Source organism: Terrapene carolina, unplaced genomic scaffold, assembly GCF_002925995.2.
Source record: "Terrapene carolina triunguis isolate 2854851 unplaced genomic scaffold, T_m_triunguis-2.0 Scaffold210, whole genome shotgun sequence".
In the NCBI taxonomy this organism is placed as follows: Eukaryota; Metazoa; Chordata; order Testudines; family Emydidae; genus Terrapene; species Terrapene triunguis.
In genome coordinates, this window is record NW_020664561.1 from 44768107 (window position 1) to 44793785 (window position 25679).

Here is a 25679-nt window from a genome sequence, read left to right on the forward strand (position 1 = left end):
CAAAATATGTAGCCTGGGCAGCTGGCTACGGGGGGGCTGGGAGCTCCAGGGTCCCCCTCCTCTGGCGGCTCTAAGCTGCTGTGGCCCGGAGCTCTTGGGATCCTCCCTGCCTCCCACTGGCCGGGAGCTCCAGGGATCCCTGCTGTCGCCCACAGCGCATGGGAGCAGCAGGGATTCCCCCTGCTGCCGGGTCCCCCCTGCCGCTGACTGTAGCGGGGAGCGGCAGGGTTCCCCCTTGCCGCCCATGGTGGCCAGGAGCGGCAGCCAGGAGCTGCAGGGCTTCCCCCTGCCACCCGAAGTGGCTGGGAGCTGCAGGGGTCCCTGTGCAGGCGGCAGGGAACCCTGCAGCTCCCAGCAGGCGCTGGCTGAAGTCATGGAGGTCTTTGGAAGTCACGGATTCCGTGACCTCCGTGACTAAATCGCAGCCTTACCTATTATCAATGCAAAACGACAGTATTAGGAAAGCAAAAATATCATGCCCTGCTGACAAAATGAGTAAATTAGATTGAATTTCAGTATTCAAAGCAAGGCTCTCAGGTTATGTCTACACAGCAATTAAACACCCATGGCTGGCCCGGGTCAGCTAACTTGGGCTCGAGGATCTCAGGCTGCTGGGCTATAAAATAGTAGTATAGACAGTCAGTCTCAGGCTGGAGCCCAGGCACTGGGTCTCTCTCCCCTTGCAGGGTCCCAGAGCTACACTGCTGTTTTACAGCCCCATAGCCCAAGCGCCGTGAGCCCGAGTCGTCTGACGCAGGCCAGACATGGGTGTTTAATTGCAGTGTAGACATACCCACAGTGGCAGTTGCGTCATCTCAGAATGATTTTGTGGGGCATCACAGTGCAACCAGCAAATAGTGGGAAGGGTTTATTTATAGTTCTTGACTCTGGAGGCACCGGTTGCTGGTCCATAGTTAAGGCTAAGGCCTCATCTACACAGGGGAAATTAACTGGTATAGCTTATTCTGCATTAGCTGTGCTGGTCAACTTCCCTGTGTAGACAAGCCCTGAGTTGAGTTTTTCACATAAAGCAGGGATTCAGCCACTTCTTTATGTATGAAAAATACAGCGTGTCATCCCTAAAATTTTACAGCACTTTTACTTTGAGTATAAGATTAGTTTTCTGAGAATTTCCAAGCAAGTCCATTAATTAGTTTAGGAGTTAAAATTAAGTAATTCAAAATGGGTCCTTTCTGAAATTTAGCAACTGGTGTCAAACCTTTCCCCTCCCATCCCCCCCCCCAATGATCTTAGTAAACAAATAACACATACTCTACAAACTTCAGTATTCTTAAAACTCTCTGCTGTCTTGTGTGTAGGCTATATCTGAAGAATTTTGAAGAGTGTTAATTGTCACTTTTTCCTCATTCTTCATAACTGAATGTTTCTCCTTCAGTAGGAGATAAAAATATTTTAATACAGAGAATTCAACGAAGAACTGTCCTCTGTCTAAACAGCTGCCATCTCCCATTGCTGTCAGTGGCTCTGAAGCAATAGCTACCTTCAGTTGGGTGGACATTTTGAGAGAGAGACCTCAGTGGAACTGTCTGTGCTTTCTGACAGCCTGGTGGGCACCATCTTCCCTGAGATAGCTTGGCACTCTCACTAAATAAAATGGGAGATGGTCACTATTTAAAAATGAGAGAGCAAGTGATTTTTCATGAGGTTCTCTTAAGATGGTTTTTATGCACCAGCTTTTGGTAGCACATAAACTTTCAGTTATGAAAAATAATGGCAAAAATGACCATTGATCTTAAATATTCATTTTCAAAAGCTTCTTGTACCTTGTCTATTCCACAGAGAGGGTAAAAAAGGAGAGGAAAGCTAGGGTGTGTGTATGCATGTGTATGTGCCGTGGACTAAGAGGTGCTGGAGAAAAAGGGAAATAGGGGTGTGTGCACATATGGGGTCATTCTTTGGAACTTCGTATTTCCAGTGGCATAGAAGGATGCCTCCTTACCACTCCCACACTCTGGTGAACCAGGAAGTAGGACGTCAGGAGTTTAAAACTGACATTCAATAAAAAATATTCAATGAAAATTTGATGCCTGTCTTGGCTCATCAGTATATTTAAATGTGACATTGTCCAAAAACCCTAAACACAACAATCTTTAGGGATCTATCATTTTTGGCCCGCTTTCTCAGCTAGTTAAGGCACTTGAGCAGTCACTGGACAAAACTATCACTCCTCTGTAGAACAATGTTAAAGAGAACAAGGTCTAATTAATTTGATATAGTTTATGCTAAATTTTAATGCTCAGTTTCTTAACCTGTTACCAGATATTTGCACATAAAATAACCTAGCTTTGTATTGACAGAAACTAGCTTTTTTCCTCCATGTGTCAGTTCCCACTCAATATGTGCACAAATATATTATATACAAATTAAAGTACATTTCTTAAATGGAATTAAAAATATGAAGTAAAAGTAAGAGGCATAATCTGTAAGCTGTCTTCCTTATTAGAGGATAACCTACTGTAGCACACTGTATTAATACAAATAATAGTACTAAAAATATAAGTTAACAATAGATTTCTTTCCCAAAATAATTCTTGTACGTCTCTTAGGTAGTTTATTCTGTCAGTGTTTTTCTGAAAGAAATCTGATCACAATTTTATGTTGAAAGAAGCTAGATCTTCTCAGTAATGATATCCTCAAAGCAAAGGTTTTCTTTTTTGAACAGGATGAGGAAAGTATCCCGATATTGTATCGAGAGTTACCTGAATACAAAGAATTGCTAGAGTTAAAAAAGTTGAAGAAGCAAAAACTCCAGCAGATGCATGCAGAAAGTGGATTTGTGCAGCATGTGGGCTTCAAGGTAAGGTATACCAGTGATCTGTTGTTACATTAAAGCCTCAAAGATGAACACCAGCGTTGCAGACTGACCGGTCAACCGGACACCATGTGGAACCGGAAGTAAGCAATCAGGCACATCAGGACTGCCTGTCCCCAACCGCGGGGCAGCCACTTACAGCTAGGAGATGAAGATGCTGAGGTTCACAGGCACAGCCGTGAGCCCCCGCTGCCAGCCCAAGGCAGCCTGAGCAGGCAGAGCAGGAGTAGTGCAGCAGTCTGTGCCGCTTTCCTGTAAGCCGCAGGTGCTGTTTTCACCCCCTCCCCTTGGCCAGAAGGAAGACAAACTTACAAGCTCAGTCCAAGCCTGGGAAAGAAGCTGTCACAGCCTGAGCTGCTTATGCTGCAAGGAAGCTGCCGGTGCTGGGGTGGGAGCTGCTGCTCTTGCGGCCAGTGCCTGGCTTGGAGTGTGAGCCTGAGCTGCTGTGCTCTGGAGGAGCAGCTCAGTTTTAAAGGGCCACAGCCTGCACAGCACACCCACTGATGCCACAGTGCTCCAGGGTGCCTCACTCATCACCCTTGCAGCCAGGGGGCTAGAACCAGCTGCCTGTCCCTGTCTCCATGCGCGGGGCAGCCACTTACAGGTAGGAGGTGAAGAAGCTGTTCAGAGTTATGAACATTTCGAAGTTACAAACAATCTCCATTCCCAAGGTTTCTATAACTCTGAGGTTCTACTGTATTCAGTTTAGTGTGAGCATTTTTTTAAAACTAGCAGGAAGTGGATTTTCTTAGAAAAAAGGAAACTTTCCTTTTCAGAGTGATAGATATATAGGAAAAAATAATTATGGAAATATGTAATATCATAATGCAGGATTTTGTCTTAGAAATTTACAGACAACACAATAAAACTCACTGTAAAGAAAAATAAATGACTACAGCTATCTGCACTGGTTTATGAAACCCATCTTGGAATCTAATCTCTTTTGGGGTACTGGGGTATTAAACCTTAAAGGGTGAAATTAATCCCAGTTAATAGTAGCAAAGTTTCCCAGTCACTTAAGAATTAGTCCTTCAGGAGTTTGTCCTTTTTGAAGGAAGAAAAGCCAGAGATGTGGAATGATAACGTTGGTAGATCAATAGGCAGTGTACTGAGGCTGTAGCTGCAGAGAAAAATTGCAGCAGCATTTGGGCCAGCTCCAGGCAATTTTTGAAGAAAGGATTCAAGCAAGGAAATAAAATAATATTGGTATGAGATGAATAAAAATAAAATTTTTACACTTAACATACAGAGACATGCTATCCACAGCACCATCCGTTTCTAGGCAACATTGAAAAGGGAGGGAATGCCCAAGGATACCTGTTGTAGTTTGAGAGGATTTTCAGTCATTACCAACAACCTTCTTTGTAGCTGTTCCCCATGTATGGAGTCGTGCAGGAATTGCCTTGACTCCTTAGAGATGAGAAAGGGCTTATTGGGATTTTTTGGTAGTTGCCTTTTCTATGAGAATGCAAGGTCATTCAGTCCACGGAAACTGACGTACACTTGAAAACTGACACTGTCAGGCTAGTAACATACTGATACTGACAGATTTATGTCACAGTATTAGAAAGCTGAGGCTTTTTTAAATGAATGCTCTTATTGTAGTTCAGAATATAAAACGTGGACCTTGAGCAGGAATATTGCAATTCTAGTTATAACATAGAATGGACAAAGTAATTTGAGTTACTTATTTAGAACTTTAATATACTATATTCAAAATTTTATTAAGGTTGCAAAATCAAGCACTCAAAAGTTAGGAAATCCCAGAATTAAGGTTGTCTTTGCAACCTTAATTTGCCCCCTGTGTGTATGCATCATGATACAGTTTTTAGTTACATGAACACATACTGTATTTTTCCACTGGACTGCCAGCTCATTCAGTGCACAGGATGGATGTTGCTCTCTTAATGAATAGCTATTCAATCATTTGTTTTTTTCCTGATTGTTCAAAGTGTGGCTTCTTGCCTCATTTAGATTATTTAAACCCTGGTCAGAATACACAATTGTTTATTTTTTCATGGGCTTTTCTTTGCTGCTCATCACTGTAGTATCTGAGTGCTTCACAAACATTAATTATTCTTCAGAACAGCCCTGTGAGCTGGTGGGGGCAGAACTACATATTTTTTCCTTAGCCTTGTTCTTGGAAATGACTGAACTATTTCGGCTGAATTAAAAATAAATAAATAAGTAAAAATCAGCCATAGGCTAATACCCAGCATGGAAAATCTCAGTCCACATGTTTTTTTGGCAGAGTTATAAGCAACTGAAATTAGAGTCTTATCATGGGAATTGTCAAGCAACCTTAACAATAAGTGGAACTACCAGCCTTGCCTGTAGTACAAGTTATATATGTATTGAACTCGGAAACGCTACTGTGTAATAAACCTAAGCTAATGTATGTTCTTCTTCAGGTGCTTGTTCATGTTGATTCCAATCAGGTGTGTGCGCACGCACGTGCACAGTAGCCGGAAGATTTTTCCCTAGCAGCAACCGTAGGGTCGGCCTGGGCGCCCTCTGGAGTCACGCCTTCATGGTGCCCAATATAGAGCCCTGCCGACCCGCCACCCCCACAGTTCCTTCTTAACGCCAGTGACGGTAGCTGGAACTTCCCTTGCTCTTGCTCCTGTTGTACTCACCTTGTTTATTCAGATCGTGTAGTTTAGTATAGTCAGTCAGTTGTAAGTTTCATTTATAGGGGTTTCTCCCCTACTGCCCCCCCTTATTTGTTGCCTCTGGAGCATGCCACGATCCCTGGGCTTCAAGACCTGCAAGGACTGCGCGAAGCGCATGCCAACGTCGATGACCACCACGGCGCAGACACACCATCAGACAGCGCCATCGGCACCGGCATGGGGGCCGACATCGACGCCTGTACCTGCGCCTTTCACGGTGCCAAGACCGGACCATTCCACCACTGTCCCCACCGGCTCAAGAGATCCCTCCAGCGGGGATGGAAGGGAGCAACCACCTCCCTTGGTGGCCTCCTCCTCATCTTCCCCAGATGAGGCGCTTGCAGGCACTGCCATTGCCCCAGCTCTGGAAGACTCCAGGGTGTTGCAGCAGTTGCTGCGCTGGGTCGCACAGGGTCCGGGCATTAAGGCAGAGAAAGTTGTAGATAATGCAGACCCTGTGGTGGACATCCTGGCCCCTTCAGGCCCTTCCCGTATCACCTTACCACTAATCAAAACTATCACAGACATGACCAAGACCCTATGGCAGATCCCAGCCTCTCTGCCACCTACCGCCAAGTGCAATGAACAGTGGTACTTTGTGCCCTCCAAGGGCTACGAACATCTGTACACTCACCCACAACCTGACTCTGTTGGTGGACGCTGCTAACCAGTGAGAGAGGCAGGGTTTCCAGGGCCCTTCCTCCAAGAATAGGGACACAAAAAAACTGGACCTATTCAGGCAGAAGGTATACTCCACAGTGGGACTGCAACTCCGCATTTCCAACCAACAGGCCATCGTCAGCAGGTATGCCTACAATGCCTGCTCGGCGATGGCTAAGTTTACAGAGTTACTTCCCTCAGACTTCCGGGCTGAATTCTCGGCTTTGGTCGAGGAGGGGAGATTGATCTCTAGGACTTCCCTGCAAGCAGCACTTGATGGGGCAGACACTGCCACTAGAGTCATGGCCATGGGTGTAGCCATGAGAAGGGGCTCGTGGCTCCAGGTCTCCCCTTTGAAGTCCAACAGCCCATACAGGCTGTTGGCTTTCAAGGGTGAGACTGTTTTAGAAAAGACAGACAAAAGGCTAAACAGCCTGAAGGACTCCAGAGCCACCCTCAAGTTCCTGGGCCTCTACACACCTTCCACTCAGCTGAGACACTTCCAGCTGCAGCCCACTTAGAGGTTCAGTCAGCAGAACCACCAAGATGGCTCCAGAAGGCGGAACAGAAGCGGCAGGTGAAGGCCGCGTCAACCTTCTGGCCAGAGCTCAGGACAACCGAAGCCGTCTTCGGGACCCAAGCCTGCCTTTCGAAGGCACGGTCGAGGATGGTGTACCACACCTGGAAATGGATCCACCCTGCCTTACCTTCTCGTCCCAACTATCCCCTTTCCACCGTGTATGGTCCCTTATTATCTCAGACCGATGGGTGCTCCGCATGGTAGAGAGGGGATACTCCATCCAATTCTGTGCCCTTCCACCCCCCTTCCCCGTCCCTCTTCAGGGAGCCTTCTCACAAGCAACTCCTTATCCAGGAGGTGCAGTCGTTCCTATTTTAGGGGCAGTGGAGGAAGTTCCTCAGGAGCACAGGAGCGAGGGCTTTTATTGCTGGTATTTCCTAATACCGAAAGCCAAAGGCGGCCTCAGGCCCATCCTGGACCTGCGGGAACTCTACAAGTTTATAAAGAAACTCAAGTTCCGCATGGTCTCTCTGGCCTCCATCATTCCCTCATTGGATCCAGCAGACTGGTATGCCGCCTTTGACTTGAAGGACCCACACCCCCAATCACTGTGCACTCCGCCAGGGCGCAGGCTTTATCAACAACATTCCTGGCGTAGGTCCCCACTCAAGAGATCTTCAGGGCAGTGACGTGGTCCTCCATCCACACTTTCACCACGCACTATGCGATTACCCAGCAGGCCAGAGACGATGTGGCCTTTGGATGAGCAGTGCTCCAATCAGTGGACGACTCCTACCCCTCTGTCCGAGTAGCTGGCAAGAAGGAACTGAGGGGGTGGCAGGTTGGCAGGTTGCCACGAAGGTGTAACTCCAGGGGGTGCCCAGGCCGACCCTATGATTGCTGCTAGGGAAAAATCTTGCAGCTACTGTGCATGTGCGTGCACACACACCTGATTGGAATGGACACGAATGACACATCTCGAAGAACAACGGTTACGAGAAGGTGAGTAACGGTTTTTTATCCTAACGTACAGCTTACCTTAAAAGGTTGCTAATGCAGCTGTCTAGTGATACCATGTTTTGCTTCCATGTAGAGGATCTCAAGTTCAGGCATTTCAGATCATCGAGTTTGAAGAATTGCAGAGTTGTCATGCTCATCCCAGAGCTAGAAAGGACTGCCTTGTATCATTTTGCAGCAACTCTTCTGGCCAATTTAGGACTGGCACTGATAGGTTCCAGAGGAAAGCATGTCCATCTGTTGTTGGCCAGAAGGATAATCGCAATGGGGAGCCTTGAGGGAGTGGGGAACAAAGCAGAAAATAGGATGATCATCAGCAGTCTGTGGTCTTTCCTAGGATCTGTTAATTTATAAATACCAGAGAGACAAGATGGGTGAGATAATATCTTTTATTGGGCCAACTTCTGTCGGAGAGAGAGACCAGCTTTCAAGGTTACACAGAGCTCATCTGCAGGTGGTGATGATTTTGGAAGAAATCATGCTTTTTATTGTCCTCTGAATGCAGTACATTGGTCGAGATGAAACGATATATATTTTTAACATAAAGTCTTTCTTTCGCTACCTTTTTGTTCAATATGTTTCACAGTGTGACAACTGCGGAACGGAACCCATTCAAGGCATTCGGTGGCACTGCCAGGATTGCCCGCAAGAAATGTCCTTGGATTTCTGTGATTCTTGTTCTGACTGGTGAGCAGCAAGCATTGATGCTTATTATTTGCAATTATTTGAATATCCCTTTAAGGCTTAAACACTGAGTAAATTCTTTCCATATGTGGGATTTATCTGTTCCATGATGCCTCTGGAAAGTTAGTTGTAACTAGATTATAACTGTAATGTGTATTTCTAATAGTTTTTTTTTGGTGTGTTTTCTGGTGGGATGTGAAAGTCAATCATTCTTTCAGTGCAATGGAGAGAGTAATTAATATTTGGACCATTAAGTATGAGTCAGGGAAAGTATGTTATCTGAAATCGTCAACTGTGAAGTAATGGTGTGTGATATAGAATTTGACATGCATCTGTCAATTAAAAAAAAAAGAAAGAAAATATATTCATTGTTCTTGAAGTGAATATATTATGAAAAATAAGTTCACTTGCCAAATTGTTTTCTTTCCTTTGCAGTCTACATGAAACAGAGATTCACAAGGAAGATCACCAGTTACAGCCTATTTACAGAGCAGAGACATTCTTAGATAGAGACTACTGCATGTCCCAAGGCACCAGTTACAATTATCTTGACCCAAACTACTTTCCAGCAAATAGATGACATGGGAAGCAGACTTACAACCTCGGGCTTACTATCCTCTTTGAAAAGTAACAATGGCATCATTGTTAATTCCGTGCACACTTTGGAAAGACTCTGCTTTCCCTGAAATGTCACTCACAGCATGACAGCTTCCTGGGTGTACTCGTCAAACTACAGCTCTGAACTGTCACGGTTCTTGATCACTGAACAGCAGCTGAACATTCCTAGTGTGCAGAAGGTTTCACTGGGAGATTTTCCTTTTACCACCTTAGTCATTTTTAGGTGGTGAATCTAAAACAAAACAAAAAAGAAAGGAAAAAAAATACAGAAAGGTGAGCCAGAAATGAGAGCACGCATTTAAAGATACAATAAATTCCAAAGGCTTTGAAGAACTTGGTTATGAGATCCAGAGAAGATGAAGTATTTATATAAAAACAGTTTAGTAGCTTGCAGTTTTGTTGTGAAATAGTTTTCAGCACAGAAACTGACTTCTTTAGGCAAGGTTTTAACCAATGACAGTGTTTGCTTCTAGGATATACTCTAAAAAATACTCACTGTTCCAGTGATGGTTGGTTACAGGTCTTTATTAAATTGGAGCTGCTTAATCACATTGACTTCTAATTTTTTGTTTTTTTGTTTTTACCACAATGAACTCTATTACCAACAGTGAAGCACTACAGGGAGCAACTGTTGCATTGCTTCCTTAACCAGCTCATGGTTTGTGAATGTTATAAAATTGTCACTCAGATATATTTTTTAAATGTAATGTTATATAAGATGATCATGTGATGTGTACAAAATATGGTGAAAAGTGCCAGTGGTAGTAACTGTGTAAAGTCTCTAATACTCAACATTAACTCCTTTAAAATAAAGTACACAGCCTTCTGCCTCTGTATTTGGAGTTGTTAGTGCAACTCATCAAAGAAAACTGCCTAATATAAATCATATATATGGTAATAATTTTCCTCTTTTGTAGTCTGCACAAGATCCATGAAAGATTGTATTTTTATTACTATTTAAACAAGTGATTAAATTTAGCCTGAGCAGTGAGCAAAGGTTCACATGCATTCTTTTATACTGCTGGATTTTGTTGTGCATCATTTAAAACATTTTGTATGTTTCTTCTTATCTGTGTATACAGTATGTTCTTAAATAATGTTCAATTGTCAGGAGAACTGTGAGAAATAAACTATGTGGATACACTCTGTTTATATATAGAATGCTTACTGTGATTTCCTTTCTGGGTAGAAATTAACTTTTTAACCAACATTAACAATAGAAAATAGTACATTTTAGTAGGTCACATGAATACGTAAAAGGCCCATATCTGCATTGGCTCAGCACTTGGCACTGCTGTTGACTTCAGTGGGAACTGAACGGACACTGCACCTAATAGAATGTGCTCAGCCTCTTGCAGGATAAGAGCCTTAGTTTTCTCATATCTTGTTCACAAATTGGGTTGGTTTCTTTTCAGACTGAAGAAGAAAGGAATGTTAGCAACTTCTGTAGGCTGTGTTAATCTCAGAAAGCGCTGATGTCTGCAAAGCTTTGTAATTACTGTGATATTTTTGAACTAATAACTTTTTTATTGAACTGTATAGCTTGTGATTCAGAAACACGCATTATTTTAAACTGTATTCGTTTTCCACTTACTTAAACAAAAACTTGAATTTTCAGAGTGATTAGAATGTAAAAGAAACAAATTGGCTTAAAACCATGGCAATAAGAAGGGTAATTGGCTGATTGCATTTGATAGTAACTTTAGCTGTAGCCTGATCACAGTGTTAAATTTCACAATTTCATGTAGGTGTAATTACTATTTGTTTCTAAGGAAAATAACCATATAATATATTGAGTAGATAATATAGTACAATTACTAAAAACATTGAATGATGTAATACATCATCTGTACGCATATCTCATATACTTTGAGAAATTAATAAACCTAAAGATATATAATACAACAAATATACCAGATGTACTTCACTTTTCTCTTTAATGAAAGACAAAAGCTATTGTGTGATAGAATCTATAATATCATGGGAACATAAAATATTATGTTCTCCCACTCAGTTACACTCTGTTATGGAAGCTGTTTTGGTGAAGAGCGATTACCAAAGAGAGAAATCTGTTGTCGTCATATTTTTGATGGGTTTTTAAAATGTTCTTAGAGGGAAATAACCATAATACATAAGTGGGGAAAAAATTACAAACGTGCACAGGGGAAAGGTTAATACGGTTTGAAGGGGAGGGGCGGAATGGGGGGTTGGGGAGAAAGGGAATTCAGACCTGAAATCCCTTAGTTAAAATCTCTTGATTAAAGCCCTGTTTCTAATTTGAATGAATATTTGTGTGTATAGATGTGCGCGCGCGCACACACACAATTATCTCTCTCTCACACAGTATATATGTGTATGGAGATATGTGTAAGAGTGGTGGATATCAAATATATAATATACTCACACAGAAATAGTGCTGCTTATTGAGATGGGGGAAATCTTATTTGTGTGTGTGTGTGTATGATACTTGCAAATTGATTCATGTAATGTTTGCATTCATTCTAGATTGGCATCACAGCAGCTATACCTGATGGACTAGGACAGTGATTTTCAACCTTTTTTCATTTGCAGACCCCTACAAAATTTCAAATGGAGGTGCAGGACCCCTTTGGAAGTTCAACCTGTGATCCAGAGACCCCTACAATAGAAGTCTTAGACTTAAAACTGACTAAACAGAATTCAACTGTAAATGTTTCAGGGCACAGCATGTGACACAGTGTGAGAAAGGGCACTAAACTGTGGGCTTCTATTGTAACGACAACACTTCTGGGTTTTACCTGAAGGTGGGGGTATTCACATACTTTTGATTGATCAGAAAAACAGAATGCCTTTTCTGAGCTCTGAAATTTTATTTTCATAGTCACCATGCGCGGACCCCTTAGACTGAGGCCTGGTCTACACTGGGGGGAGGATCGACCTAAGATATGCAACTTCAGCTCCGAGAATAGTTGTAGCTGAAGTCGACATATCTTAGGTCGACTTACCTCGCGTCCTCACGGTGCGGGGTAGATTGCTACCGCTCCCCCGTCGACTCTGCTTCCGCCTCTCAGTACAGGAGTCAACGGCAGAGCGATCAGGGATCGATTTATCGTGTCTACACTACCCACCGATCTGTGTAGACGTACCCATCGTCTGCAGATGTCCAGCGGGTCCGCAGATCGCAGGTTGAAAACCATTGGATTAGGAAACGTGATATAAGAAAGAGGGGTGGAATTAAGGGTAAAATTTGACACACTACATTTAAAATATGGAATTGTGTGTTGACTAATATTGTAAATAACTTTTTGAATTAGAAACTGATGATCAGTTTCTGAGGGACAGCACCAAAAATCAAAGTTTCACTTTTCACTCATTTTAATTGTAATTCTAATGAGAAATAACTCAAGAAACAACTAGAAATACCTATATGTGGGTGTCCTTAGGATAATTTACAACCACATGATCATTCTAAAATCCTCTAATTACTGGGAAAATAGCATAAGAGTACAGCCAGTAGTGCCACCAGGTTCAGATCTAGGCTAAAATGATGTTTCTCCTCAGGCCAGAGGAGTCTGGCTGCATTCTGAAGGTAAATTGATTATTTTCAAGAAGTGGTTTGCTAGACATGTTGTATCCTGTACCCTTCCAGTTGGTTCACGGCAATGTTCTGGAGTTGGCATAGCACCTCAATTGGTGTCCGAGGGAAAGGTTAACTTATAAAGGAACCCAAGGAAGCAAGAACATCCACAATTCAAGGAGAAGAGCAGGTCTAAAATTGCCCTTTAGTGAATAACTGAAGCTATTGCTTACGGGGCAGATGTCAAGGAAGTAGAAGAAAAGCGCAAAAAAAATTAAAAACTCTGCCCTGATTTGGGGGGAAGGGAGGGGAGATTAGAGTGCTTTATTTGATTTATATTTACCAATTATCCATATTTTATGGAGCTTTAGGCAAAATCAAACCCACGTGTACTGCAGCATAAATTACGACTCTTAGCATTTGTCCATACTTTTTATTTGTATTATGTCTTCATTACAAGAAAGATAACTTTAAAAATACAAATCTGCCCCATAAATGCTCAGTGAAAGTACAGTTGTTGACACAAAGATCAATCATGCAAACTTAAACTGTGGACTTGTGCAACAGCACGGTAAGACGATGCAATTACTTCACAAGAATGTCAAATAAGGTTTGTTTGTTTTTTGGCTACCAGTGTACCAAAAACCAACATTTTGGCTGAGTATGATTTTGCATATTTTTGTGCAGATATTTTGGAAAGGTGGATTGTTAAAGATACAAGCAACAGGAATCAAACAATCCCTGCCTTTTTTTTTCTTTTTTTCTTTTTGACTGTCATTTTCAAAGTTTGGCAGTGCCACTAGAAGACAACAGATGAGGATCCAAAACTGAAATTTACACTTGGAATACTTAGAGAGTATGATTTAATGATATCTGCTAATCTTTATACATAATGGCTGTTGAACAACTTCACATGCTAATTTTTAACAGTGAAATATGCTACTATTATTAGCCTGGAGAACTATTTGTTTGCACTTTTAATTGTACCAACATTATTCAGTTCATGTTTTCAGCAAAGAGCAAAGGTATCCCTGCCCAATTAGAAAATTGTTACAATATACAGCAAACTCTAGCAGCACAACAAAGATTTCACAGCAGTTTTGTCTGTGCGATGGCAACAGATGGACAGACCTCTACAGTGTTTGTTAATTTCTTCATGTTCAGTTCATTTTTGCAATGCATTGACAGTGTTTTGGGGAAGTGTTAAAAGTCTATTCAACTTCCACAGCTCCACAAATTAGCATAACTAATTCCAGGAATGTTCCATTATAAAGCACAATGGCAGAGAACAGATTTCAACCACTATAATTCAGGAACAAGCTAAGTGTTAGCACAAAAATGAACAGTGTTAATTAATGAAAGAAAGGGAAAAAAACCTCATTGCAATGAGACAGAGCAATCCTGAAAGTCTTTGCTATATGGCAGTTGAAGGAACTGCTGATTGTGCAATACATATGATTATATTCAAATGCATGATACTATAAATATAAACTGGAGCTGCTGTTCACCATGCTGCTGTTAACCTGTGAAGTGCAAACAATTTGATAAACAACATACAGTACTAGTGTGGTTTTAGTGTGGAGACCATTTTGTATTTAGCATACTGTATGATTATAAATAAAAGATTTATTTTAAAATAACATTTAATACCACATGCACAAATTCCAGATATCTCTCAAGACAGCAGATATTGCTTTAAACAGCAAGTGCACATGAGATGAAACTTTGTATGTAAACCATTACTGTACTTCTGCTGAAAGAGACAATGCTTCCTCTTCCTTTTTCAGAAAGCAGTCGACTGATGTGCAGACTTGAAGAAAAACCTCTTCTGGCGTTCCTTCTGCATTTATCTATTAAAACAAAACATACATTAGATAGAAATGATGTGAACACACCAGCCTATGCTGATTAAGTTGTAACAATTTAAATTACCCATGTTGTCTAAATAATTGATCCAAAGGACTCAGAGCAGTACTAATTCTGGGTTATTGGATTTGGGATTGGATTTATAAACATTCTCCTGAAGAAAACCTACTGTAGTGTCTGCAGCTTCTGTAAATGCTGAACTGGAAAACAGCGTATTCATTTCGTATGCTTCCACTAGATTACATGTGGAGGTTTCGTAGGTTGCGCAAGTGTACATTGATCTTTCTGCAGAGTCCTTTGAAGTTTAAAATATAACATCTTTGATATATGGAAATGACTAAAATTTATGGGATTCCTATTTTAACACTATTTTATGTTAAACATAAACTTAATAAAATAGCCCCATTTAATACTGGTAAAAAAATAAGTCACCAGCACTGGCTTGTTTACTGTTTTCTTGTCATTTGAACAGTAAACAAGCCAGTGCTGGTGACTTATTTGAAGTGACAAGCCAGTGCTGGTGACTTATTATATGAAGTGTCACTGCATATAATCCCACAGCTCCCAACGTAGCTTGTCAGTTTTGAGTTTTTTGTATTTCAAGCTTTGTGAATTTGTTCCAGTTTTTTCATGACTTCTGGGCAGTGCATGTTCTGCAGTGGGCACTGCTTTTGTTCTGGATCACTCACTTTCTTCAAAACAGATGATAAGTGAGTTTTTCTCTTTAGCTTGAGTTCTTCACAGATTCTGCTTTGACCAAATGTTCTCCTGGCTGTTAGGCTCACTTTGGAGAACTAAGAAAGACTAAAACGGCTTCCTATGCTGTGGAATAATTACCAGTGTTTTGGCTGTGGGGAATAGAGTTTACAGCCAGTAATTGTTCTGTGTATTAGATGGGAAACGTGTAGATTAATACAGCTTATTTCTTTTCATTATTAATCGATTTTCTTTGTAGTTAGTGTCAGATGCTTTTTTTTTATTCTGCATTTCATCTTTGGCCTATTAAAACCATTCATACACCTCTCGTATTCCAGAAATATCTGCAAACTGGATCTGTAATACAATCTATTATGTTTATTACTATGATAAATAATGGCTTCATCTGTGCAGTGAAACAGAATTTGAGGTCTGAACTAAAGTTTCAATCTCTAATTCAATTGTTTTTTCCAAAGTATGAAACTCTACACTGTGTGCACATAAAATACATATTTTAGAGCAGCAGAATTTCAGTGCAAGAAAAATTCCTTGTAGAAATTTTTTTATTTCTCAAATTTTTAAAATACAATATTAGCTGCCCATTCAGGGCTCTCGGTGCCTATCCCATAATTTTAAAATCACTAAATAAACAAAGGCCTGTCCATAACTAGAGCCACTTCAGCACATTCTCTCCTCAACCGCCTTAGAGAAGAGGGGGAAAGGATATGTTTTGCAATGTGCCCAAAGTAGGGTGACCAGATGTCCCGATTTTATAGGGACAGTCCCGATTTTGGGGTCTTTTTCTTTATATAGGCTCCTATTACCCCACACCTCCATCCTGATTTTTCACACTTGCTGTCTGGTCACCCTAGCCCAAAGGTTAACAACTCTGGATTCTGGTGGATCCGATGGGGGACGGGTGGGGGGGTAAGTTCTAAAAATCAAGGATACCCTGTAGCCTATGTCTCTTACTCTCCCTCCTACCTATTGAAACAAGTGAGGTGACAATATCCATTGCTGTAGTACCCCATGAGCCAGTGCATGGGCCAGTGGAACTATTGCCCACAACTACACTCTGGGTTCTCTTAGGAGTCTAAGAACAGATACACCCGGGAAAGGATCCATCCACCCCTCCTTGTGTTCACAAACAAACCAATTAAATCTCATGGTCAATTGTACTGAAGGCTGCAGACAAAGAATCAGCATGAGCACATTAGAGTAGTAGAACCTCAAAGATACGAACACCAGAGTTATGGACTTACTGGTCAACTGGACACCTTGTGGAACCAGAAATAATCAATCAGGCACCAGCGGAGACAAAAAAAAACCCAGCAAGTACTGTACTGCCTTGGGGCTTTAGACCTGGGGCTCAGGGCTTCAGCTGTGGGGGTTTGGGGATTTGGGGGTTGGGCTACAGCTGCAGGGTGGAGGGGTCAGGGCTCTGGGTCGGGAGGGAGGGGGAGCTCAGGGCTTCTGACCCTCAGGAGCACTGGGGCTCAGGGTTTTAGACATGGGGTGAGCGCTGGGACTTGGGGCTTCAGCCCTGCAGCTCTGTTCCCGGCTTCTGCCCCATGGAGGCCATTGGGACTCAGGGCTTTGCTACAGGGGGAGTGCTGGTTTCAGCCCCAGCACTCCGCTCGTGGGCTAAAGCCCTGAGCCCTGGGGTGCCCCCCCCCCCGGGGGAAACGGAGGGGGGGGGGGGGGGGTGGAGCTGTGGGGACCCCCGGTGCCCGCTGTGGGGCTGGAGCCCTGACCAGAGCTCCCCCCAGGTCTAAAGTCCTGAGCCCTGGTGCTCCTGCGGGGCAGAAGCCCAGAACGCTGGCGCCCCAAGGGGCAGAAGCCCCCCACCCTTCCCCCATGGCTGCAGCCCCAACCCCCCAGTGGCTGAAGTCCATAATGTCTTGTTCAGAGTTAGGGAACATTTCAGATTTATGAACCTCCATTCCCGAGATGTCTGTAACTCTGAGATTCTACTGTATCTTCATCCATTGCTGGGAGGAGGTTAGCAAATGCAACCAGTGTAGTTGCCTTGCTACCGCCTTCTGGGGGTATGTTTACATTGCAATAAAAGACCCACCGCTGGCCCAGGTCAGTTGACTTGGGTTTGCAGGACTTGGCCATGGGGCTAAAATTTGTAATGCAGATGTTTGGGCTTGGGCTGTAGCCTGGGCTCTGAAAGCCCACGAGGGGATGCATCTCAGAGCCCAGGCTCCAGCTTGAGCCCGAAAATCGGCACTGCAGCCTGAACCCTGTAAGTCTTTGTCAATTGACCCGGGCTCTGAGACTCGGCGCTGCAGGTTTTTTATTGCAGTGTAGACCTACCCTCAGTGACTCTTCCTAATAATAGGAGAGAGAACACAGGCCAATAGCCAGACTGTCAGCATCAAGAGTTGGTTTTCTGAACATGGGATTTGCAATACTTTATTTAAGAGCTGCTGGAATCTACCCACTCAATGGGAAACACTGACAATTTTGACCAACAATAGTCTCAGTACCACCACCACCAGCCTTCACCAGACATGAAGGGAAAAGGTCCAACTTGCAGGATATAGCACAAAGTTATCCCAGCACCTGTATAATCTCAGCGAGCAGCACTGGCTGAAAGAGAAGTTTGTCCCTTCAAGTGTACGATGGACCCTGCAAGCTAAGAACTTACAAATGGTACGGTAAGTTCAAGACTTTGTGTCCTCTATTGTGAGCTAGATCTAAATACAGTATTAAGGCTCCCTGTTTTTTGTGGTGCATCAGATTGGAACTTCCACTGCAGTTTTAGGTAACTTCCAACATGGAGGGTTTTAGTGTGAAGTCTGATAATGAAAAATACACTCAGTCCTATAGTCCTTGTGTTGTTTATTTTGGTATTATTTTCAGTTTATTTTATACTTTCCCCATATTTTTATTTCATTGCATGACTTTGTATTGAAAATACATAACTTGAAATTGCCACAGAGGAAGATGGAGTGTTTGACCATAGAAACAAGACCATGTAGGTACACTTAAGGTACCTAGGAAGGCAGTTAGCATTGTGAGATAAGCATATTTAGTTGGATGTTTTGTTAAAAAATGCTCACCAATCCAATTATAGTTAATGTTAACACTTACATTCCCAGGACTGGGGTTGCAGAATTACAATCCCATTGAGAATGATGGTGCAGGTCACACTTCTCCGAACTAGTTACTCAGGCTGTCTGCAAACATAGAGGCTTAGCTACATGGGAAGTTATCACAGACAGCGGCGGCTCCAGGCACCAGCGCTCCAAGTGCGTGCCTGGGGCAGCAAGCCACGGGGGGTGCCCTGCCGGTCCCTGCGAGGGCGGCAGTCAGGCAGCCTTCGGCGGCATGCCTGCGGGAGGTCCTCCGGTCTCATGGATTCGGCGGCAATTCGGCGGCGGGTACCCCGAAGCCGCGGGACCGGCGGACCTCCCGCAGGCATGCCACCGAATCCGTGGGACCGTGGACCTCCTCCAGGCATGCCGCCAAAGGCAGCCTGCCTGCCGTGCTTGGGGCGGCAATAAAGGTAGAGCCGCCCCTGATCACAGAATAAGCTAGGGTGTGAATTTAAAGCACACTAGCTATTCTGCACAAACTTCCCATGTGGACCACTTATGCCACACTAAAAGTGACTTTTGTGCTTTAGTGGACTAAACTACACCACAAAAAGAGTCATTCTTAGGCTTGGCCTACACATAAATGTTTTATTGGCATCTGTTGGTCATGCCAACAAAATCCCCAATGTAGACACAGCTATGCTGGTGGAAGAGTGCTTCTGTCCTCAGGACTAACATCACTCAGAGAGGTGATGTTCCTATGCTGGGAGAAAAAAATCAGTTTAGGCAGTCTGTATGCTAGGGGGCTATGCCAGCGTAGGCTCTGTAGTGTAGACATGGCCCTAGTGTAGAATGTGTCCACATGGGGAGCTACAGCAGAATTGATATTGCACTCTACACCCACACCCTCGCTTATTCCATGTTAACTTCCTCTGTAAACAAGCCCTTAGAAAAACTGTGCTACACTGGTTTCCATTCATTTCATATTTTAAAGAACTGTCCCCTATGACCATATTACCCATAACTGTCAGTTATTGTTTCTTGCATCTCTCTCTGAAGCAGATGAGAAACAATGGGGTTTCCACACCCAGGAGGTCACAAGGTAATCAGGAGGGTTGTGAGATGTTACATTTTATTACAAGCTAAAGCAAAAAAATCTCGCTTCCCCACATATTCTTACCCTTCAAATTCAAGTATTCTCTGCCAACCTTTAGACACACACACACTGATTATAGGGGGGTATCACTGTTATCACTGATACAGTCTCTGTAAAAGAGTAACACATGTAGGGATCACAGAAATGTGTTCCTTCAAACTAGGGCTCATCCACCTGTAAAAATTAAGAAACACTCCTCTAAAGCACATAGTGTTGGCTGCTACCAGAGACTGGACAATCCTACACTCGATGGTCTTATCCAGCATGGCAATTTCTATGAATAATTGTGGGTTTTTTGTAATAGCTATGCACAAAGACTGCAATAAGTAACTAAAAGTTTCTTTTACTGCTCCTTAACCAGCACATGCCTTAACTACTTTTCAGAGCTGTTATTAAAAGTAGAAGGGAAAAAACTGCATCTGGATTGACATCTTGTAGGCTAAACTTCAGGCTGATGTGATTTGAAATAGGGAAGATTTATGACACCCTGAAAATCCACTGGGCCAGGCTGCTTACATTATTTGCTAAGTGCACACTCCTTTTATTTAGCTGTCTATTTGAACATGAAGTTTCCTAGGAATACACCTACTCAGCTACTGTAAACCAGGTTGGGATCTTGCTTGATTGCCTATGCGTTGCTTTTAATATTACTTATTAAACTCCTACGTACTGTCAATAAACGAAGCTTTAAAGGATGAGTCAGATATTAAGAATAATCAGAATTTGTCTCTCAGTAAAAAGCATAACTATTGAATAAGCCACTATTACATTAGACATTGAGCCTGATTTTTAAAGGTATTTAGGGATCTAAAGATGCAGATAGATGCCTAGTGGGATTTTCAAAAGCACCTATGTGCCTAAATCCCCTGGAAATCAATGGGGGTGAGGCACAAAGGCACTTCTGAAAATCCCACTAGGCTAGGGTAACCAGACAGCAAGTGTGAAAAATCGGGACGGGGGTGGAGGGTAATAGGCGCCTATATAAAACAAAGCCCCAAATATAGGGACTGTCTCTATAAAATCAGGACATCTGGGCATGTCGACACTTATGGTGGGGTGTGTACACACACACACACAGCATGCCAGCTAGAAAGGGTACAAAGAGCAGTGTAAATAGTGAGGCACTGCTTAGGTGAGTAGTAGACTTCACACCTGAACCCCTAGGCTACAGCCCCAGTACACCCTCCAACCCCCAGCAGTGCTTCCCATGTCTACACTGCTATTTTTAGCTATTTTTAGTGTCCTGCTGCCAGAGACTTTCCCTGCCACAGTGAAAGGCTCCAGCAATAGGGGAAGACTCTAGCAGGGCAGAGGCAGCGGGGAAAGGTTCTGGCAGGGGAGTGGAGGGGGACATCCAGCAACTTCCCTGCTTCTGGAGCCTGTCCTCGCTGCCTCCCCCCTGCCAGAGCCTTTCACTGCCATGTGTAACTACACAGAACAGTGACAAGCATGGATGCAGCCGGCCTTTCAATGCAGCATGTAGCTACACAGGTAGTGACTGTACTGTACACACTGCCGTAAGGGTAGAACAGCCTGTATCTTTAGGCACCCAAATACAATTAGAAATCTGACCCATACTCTGCTTCACTTAACCATTATACCATGAAAGACAACTTATAATTCCTAGCCTCAAAAACTCTGTCCCTGTGGATAACTGTGTTCAATGGGTATAAGAGTGAAATATATTTCAGTTTCATAATTTGATTTTGTACCAGAAAAAAAAAATCAGCCTTTGCTATAAAACCTTTTAGCCTACAAACCACATTTGCTGCAGTGCTCCTGAGTGCAGCCTGTCCTAAATTGTGCCTTTGTGCCTTTCTAAAAGAAGCACCTAATTTGTTTTAGTAGAGTTGGATTCACATATGGCTGTCACATATAATAAATGTGAGCATGGTTCCATAAGTTTGTTCTTGCACCTGGGATTGACTTTTGCCATGAGTTTTCCTATTTTAACTAAACCTTGACTTTTGCATTTTTTGCTATGAAATTTTTAACTTTTCTATTTTTCTGCCATAACAAGCAGCTACCCCAAAATGACATAGTTCAATAGTTAATTGCAAATTGAGATCGGCTTTCTGTAACTAAAATAGTGCAGTGGCTTTGTATTTTTGAAAAACAACACTAAAGAGTATGAATGCTTCTGTATTAAGGAAGTTACAGTCTTTGTTCCTTTCAAAAGACTTTCTGCCCTTACATGTAGGATAGAAATAATCTGTAAAAACAGTCTGTAGTAGTTGTTATCAGCTGGTAGATGCAGTGCATCACACATGGTAGGGATCATAGAGAACTGAATTGCCCCCAAAATCAAGATCTTAAATTCCTTAAATGGAAAAACTTCTATTCCACCGTTACAGTCACTTTGATGCCCAGAATAGGGTTTGGAAGCTATCTGCTCAAATGGAAAATGTGCAGATTAGAAACAAACAAACAAACCAAAAAAACCCAAACCCCTTCAATTCTATCCCCTTTATTCTGTCTGATTAGATTTCCTTTGAAACTGCACACTACCTGTGCCTCTGCTCAGCTGAGCTTTTGAAAGGTTCACTGTCATTTATTCCTGTCAGGTTCACAGACAGACGGAAACATTTGCATATTAAGATTCCAATCCTTTTGTTGGGTGTAGCGCCTTAGCTGCTGAATAGAAGCAGTTAGCAGTTATCATTTGTTCAAAGAGTGACTTCAAATGGAGACCTGACCTGCTGCCACAGTAATCGGACACTGCCAAATCATCATTTCAAGAATCCTATTGACTTCAGTGGCAATTAGATCAGACTCCAGAGGTTCATGGTCTCTATAAGGTCCTTAAAGCTCCTTCCATGTATATTCTAACAGTAAATCTAATGCAGTTAATGAGCAAACTAAGGTTTGCTATTTGGGCTCTTTATAAAATATAGTGCCCCCACTTGATGGTCCACATCCCTACCTTCTCCACCTAACTGACATTTAACTGGCACCTTGCTGGCCAAAGATTACATGAGCCAGGAGGGTGATCTGTCACCCATTCATAGAGGGCCATGCCCATGTATCATGGTGCTATACAGCAGCAGGGAAAGTGACTCTTCAAAACAAAGACTAACAACTCTAGCCCACAAAGAAAACATTTTCAACTTAGACTTAAACCAATAAACAGGGTGAGCAACATTCATATCCTTTGCCAGAGTGACCGAAAGAGGGGCAAAATACAAAGTATTTGGAAAAAGTACACGCAGGAGGTGGAGAAAACGGTAAGAAACTATTGCTAGGATGTGATAATGTGTGCGTCTGTTCCTTTCAACAGGGCCCTGTGCAGGACCATAAGCACTAATAAAACCAAGTCAAGGGAGAAAGAGAGACTATCAAGGGGAGTGACAAATGATCTAGGCCCTGGTCTACACTACGAGTTTAGGTCGAATTTAGCAGCGCTAGATCGATTTAACCCTGCACCCGTCCACACGATGAAGCCATTTTTGTTGACTTAAAGGCTTCTTAAAATCAATTTCTGTACTCCTTCCCAACAAGGGGACTAGCGATGAAATCGACCCTGCTGGGTCGAATGGGGTAGTGTGGACACAATTCGACAGTATTGGCCTCCGGGAGCTATCCCAGAGTGCTCCATTGTGACCGCTCTGGACAGCACTCTCAACTCAGATGCACTGGCCAGGTAGACAGGAAAAGCCCCCCAAACTTTTGAATTTCATTTCCTGTTTGGCCAGCGAGGCGAGCTGATCAGCACAGGTGACCAGGCAGAGCTCATCAGCACAGGTGACCATGGAGTCCCAGAATCACAAAAGAGCTCCAGCATGGACCGAACGGGAGGTACTGCATCTGATCGCTGTATGGGGAGATGAATCCGTGCTATCCGAACTCCGTTCCAAAAGACAAAATGCCAGAATATTTGAAAAAATCTCCAAGGGCATGAAGGACAGAGGTTATAACTAGGGTGACCAGATGTCCTGATTTTATAGGGACAGTCCTGATATTTGGGGCTTTTTCTTATATAGGCACCTATTACCCCCTACCCCCGTCCCGATTTTTCACACTTGCTATCTGGTCACCCTAGTTATAACAGGAACCCGCAGCAGTGCCGTGTGAAGCCTACCAAAGAACCAGAGAGGCAAACGGCCACTCCGGGTCAGAGCCCCAGACATGCCGCTTCTATGATGAGCTGCATGCAATTCTAGGGGGTGCCCCTACAACTACCGCACCCCTGTGCTTCCCTCCTCCCCAACCCCTCCCGGGCTACCTTGGCAGTTATCCCCCCATTTGTGTGACAAATTAATAAAGAATGCATGAATTTGAAAGAACAATGACTATATTGCCTCTGTAAGCGGAGATCAAAGGGGGGAGGGGAGGGTGGTTGGCTTACAGAGTGAACCAAGGGGGCGGGTTTTCATCAAGGAGAAACAAACAGAACTTTCACACCGTAGCCTGGCCAGTCATGAAACTGGTTTTCAAAGCTTCTCTGATGCACAGCGCGCCCTGGTGTCTGGCTGTGCGTAATCAGCGGCCAGGCGATTTGCCTCAACCTCCCACCCCACCATAAACGTCTCCCCCTTACTCTCACAGATATTGTGGAGCACACAGCAAGCAGTAATAACGATGGGAATATTGGTTTCGCTGAGGTCTAACCGAGTCAGTAAACTGCGCCAGCGCGCTTTTAAACGTCCAAAGGCACATTCTACCACCATTATGCACTTGCTCAGCCTATAGTTGAACTGCTCCTTACTACTGTCCAGGCTCCATGAGCCATGGGACCAAGGGGTAGGCTGGGGTAGGTGCGACCGCGCGGTGCTGCCAACTGGGAGAGCAGTCTGAAGCAGAAGCCTCCAGCTGGCATGATATTCCAGGCAGGACTGAATCTCCATTAGACGAAACTTAAAGAAAAGAATGACCTGGAGTCTTTCCCATTTTTGTCCAGGTGCCCCCGACCAACCTAACCGAGGTCGGCCAGGAGCACCCATGGGATGACGACGACGGCTAGCAGTCGTATTGTACCGTCTGCCATCCGCGAGGCAAGGCAAAGGGATGCTGCTGTGTAGCACTGCAGTACCGCGTCTGCCAGCAGCACCCTGGAGACATACAGTGACAGTGAGCTGAGCGGGCTCCATACTTGCCGTGGTATGTCATCTGCACGGGTAACCCAGGAAAAAAGGCGAGAAACGATTTTTTGCTGTTGCTTTCACGGAGGGAGGGAGGGGGGACCTGACGACATGTACCCAGAACCACCCGCGACAATGTTTTTGCCTCATCAGGCATTGGGCGCTCAACCCAGAATTCCAATGGGCGGCAGAGACTGCGGGAACTGTGGGATAGCTAACACAGTGCAACGCTCCGAAAGTCAATGCTAGCCTCGGTACTGTGGATGCATACCACCAACTTAATGTGCTTAGTGGGGACACACACAATCAACTGTATCAAATCGATTTCTAAAAAATCGACTTCTATTAAATTGACCTAATTTCGTAGTGTAGACATACCCTAGGAATGCATTTTTGGGTGGAGTGAAAGCTATGGATGCAGTTAATGGCTGAGGCTGGCAAGAATCCTGTTGTTTATTTATGTATTTATATTGATTCCCTACCCCCAACAAGTTTGCACCCTCACTGAACAATAAACAGATTGGCAAGGTAGGGATGGAACATAAAGTAGATGACTGATCAGGCGGTAGTGACTGGCACACAACTTGTTTATTTTTTTTTAAATGCCCACCATTACTACATTAAGGGGGCAGAGGGCACTTGGCTTTATTATGTGACTGATACAGTCATCTATGGGTGATATAGTAGAACGGGGCTTAATTGTTTAGTGGAAGAGAGGACTTTTTTTAAACAAAATTAAACACAAAAATATAGCAAACAGATTCCTGACTCTGTACCAAGTAAACAAGACATTATAACCAGAGACTAGGGAGACAGTAGTGGGCAGTCAGTAAGAAATTTCAGAATACAAAAGGGAAGTTTTGAACCTGCTCATTTGTAAACTTCAGGCAGCTGAAATGCACCCATCTCTCCTCTCACTTAGGCTGAAACACATCCCTGGGCCAGGGGGGTGAGGTACCAAGTAAGGCCACTCTAGGCCTTGTGCGCCAAGGTGAATTTCTCCCGTGCACATGGAGCCCTTCCAGTTCTTGACTGAAGAGCTGGGGAGCTGCAAAGTGCAGGGGAGCTTGTACTGCCACTGCCCTGTGCTGTACCTGTTCTGTGGATAAATGAGGGGACTCAGTTGCCAGGGCTGCCAATCTGACCCCTTGTCTCAGCATTAAATTCACTTACAAATGTTGAAATCAAATAAAAATAGAGTCTTCTCTTTGACAAGCCAATTGACAACTCTGTCTTTTTGCTCTATGCCAAAGCAAAGGCTGGCTCTTTTAGAAGT

General features: G+C 43.5%; 2 protein-coding genes across 6 annotated transcripts in view; one reads left to right on the forward strand and one right to left on the reverse strand.

The window, feature by feature from the left end:
- LOC112109822 (ZZ-type zinc finger-containing protein 3) overlaps positions 1-10427 on the forward strand; it is a 97588-nt gene extending 87161 nt beyond the window's left edge. For all 5 annotated transcript variants that reach the window (XM_024204492.3, XM_024204493.3, XM_024204496.3 and 2 more), the window contains 3 exons: positions 2684-2818; positions 8289-8389; positions 8822-10427. In XM_024204492.3, the coding sequence (XP_024060260.1) occupies positions 2684-2818; positions 8289-8389; positions 8822-8966 (381 nt within the window). In that variant the 3' untranslated portion in view covers positions 8967-10427. The remainder of the gene's footprint in view (positions 1-2683; positions 2819-8288; positions 8390-8821) is intronic.
- Positions 10428-13898: 3471 nt separating this feature from the next.
- Positions 13899-25679, reverse strand: part of LOC113407233 (adenylate kinase isoenzyme 5-like) — a 151375-nt gene continuing 139594 nt past the window's right edge. Inside the window, exon 14 of the mRNA XM_026655478.2 lies at positions 13899-14410. Within this exon, the coding sequence (XP_026511263.1) occupies positions 14300-14410 (111 nt within the window). The 3' untranslated portion in view covers positions 13899-14299. The remainder of the gene's footprint in view (positions 14411-25679) is intronic.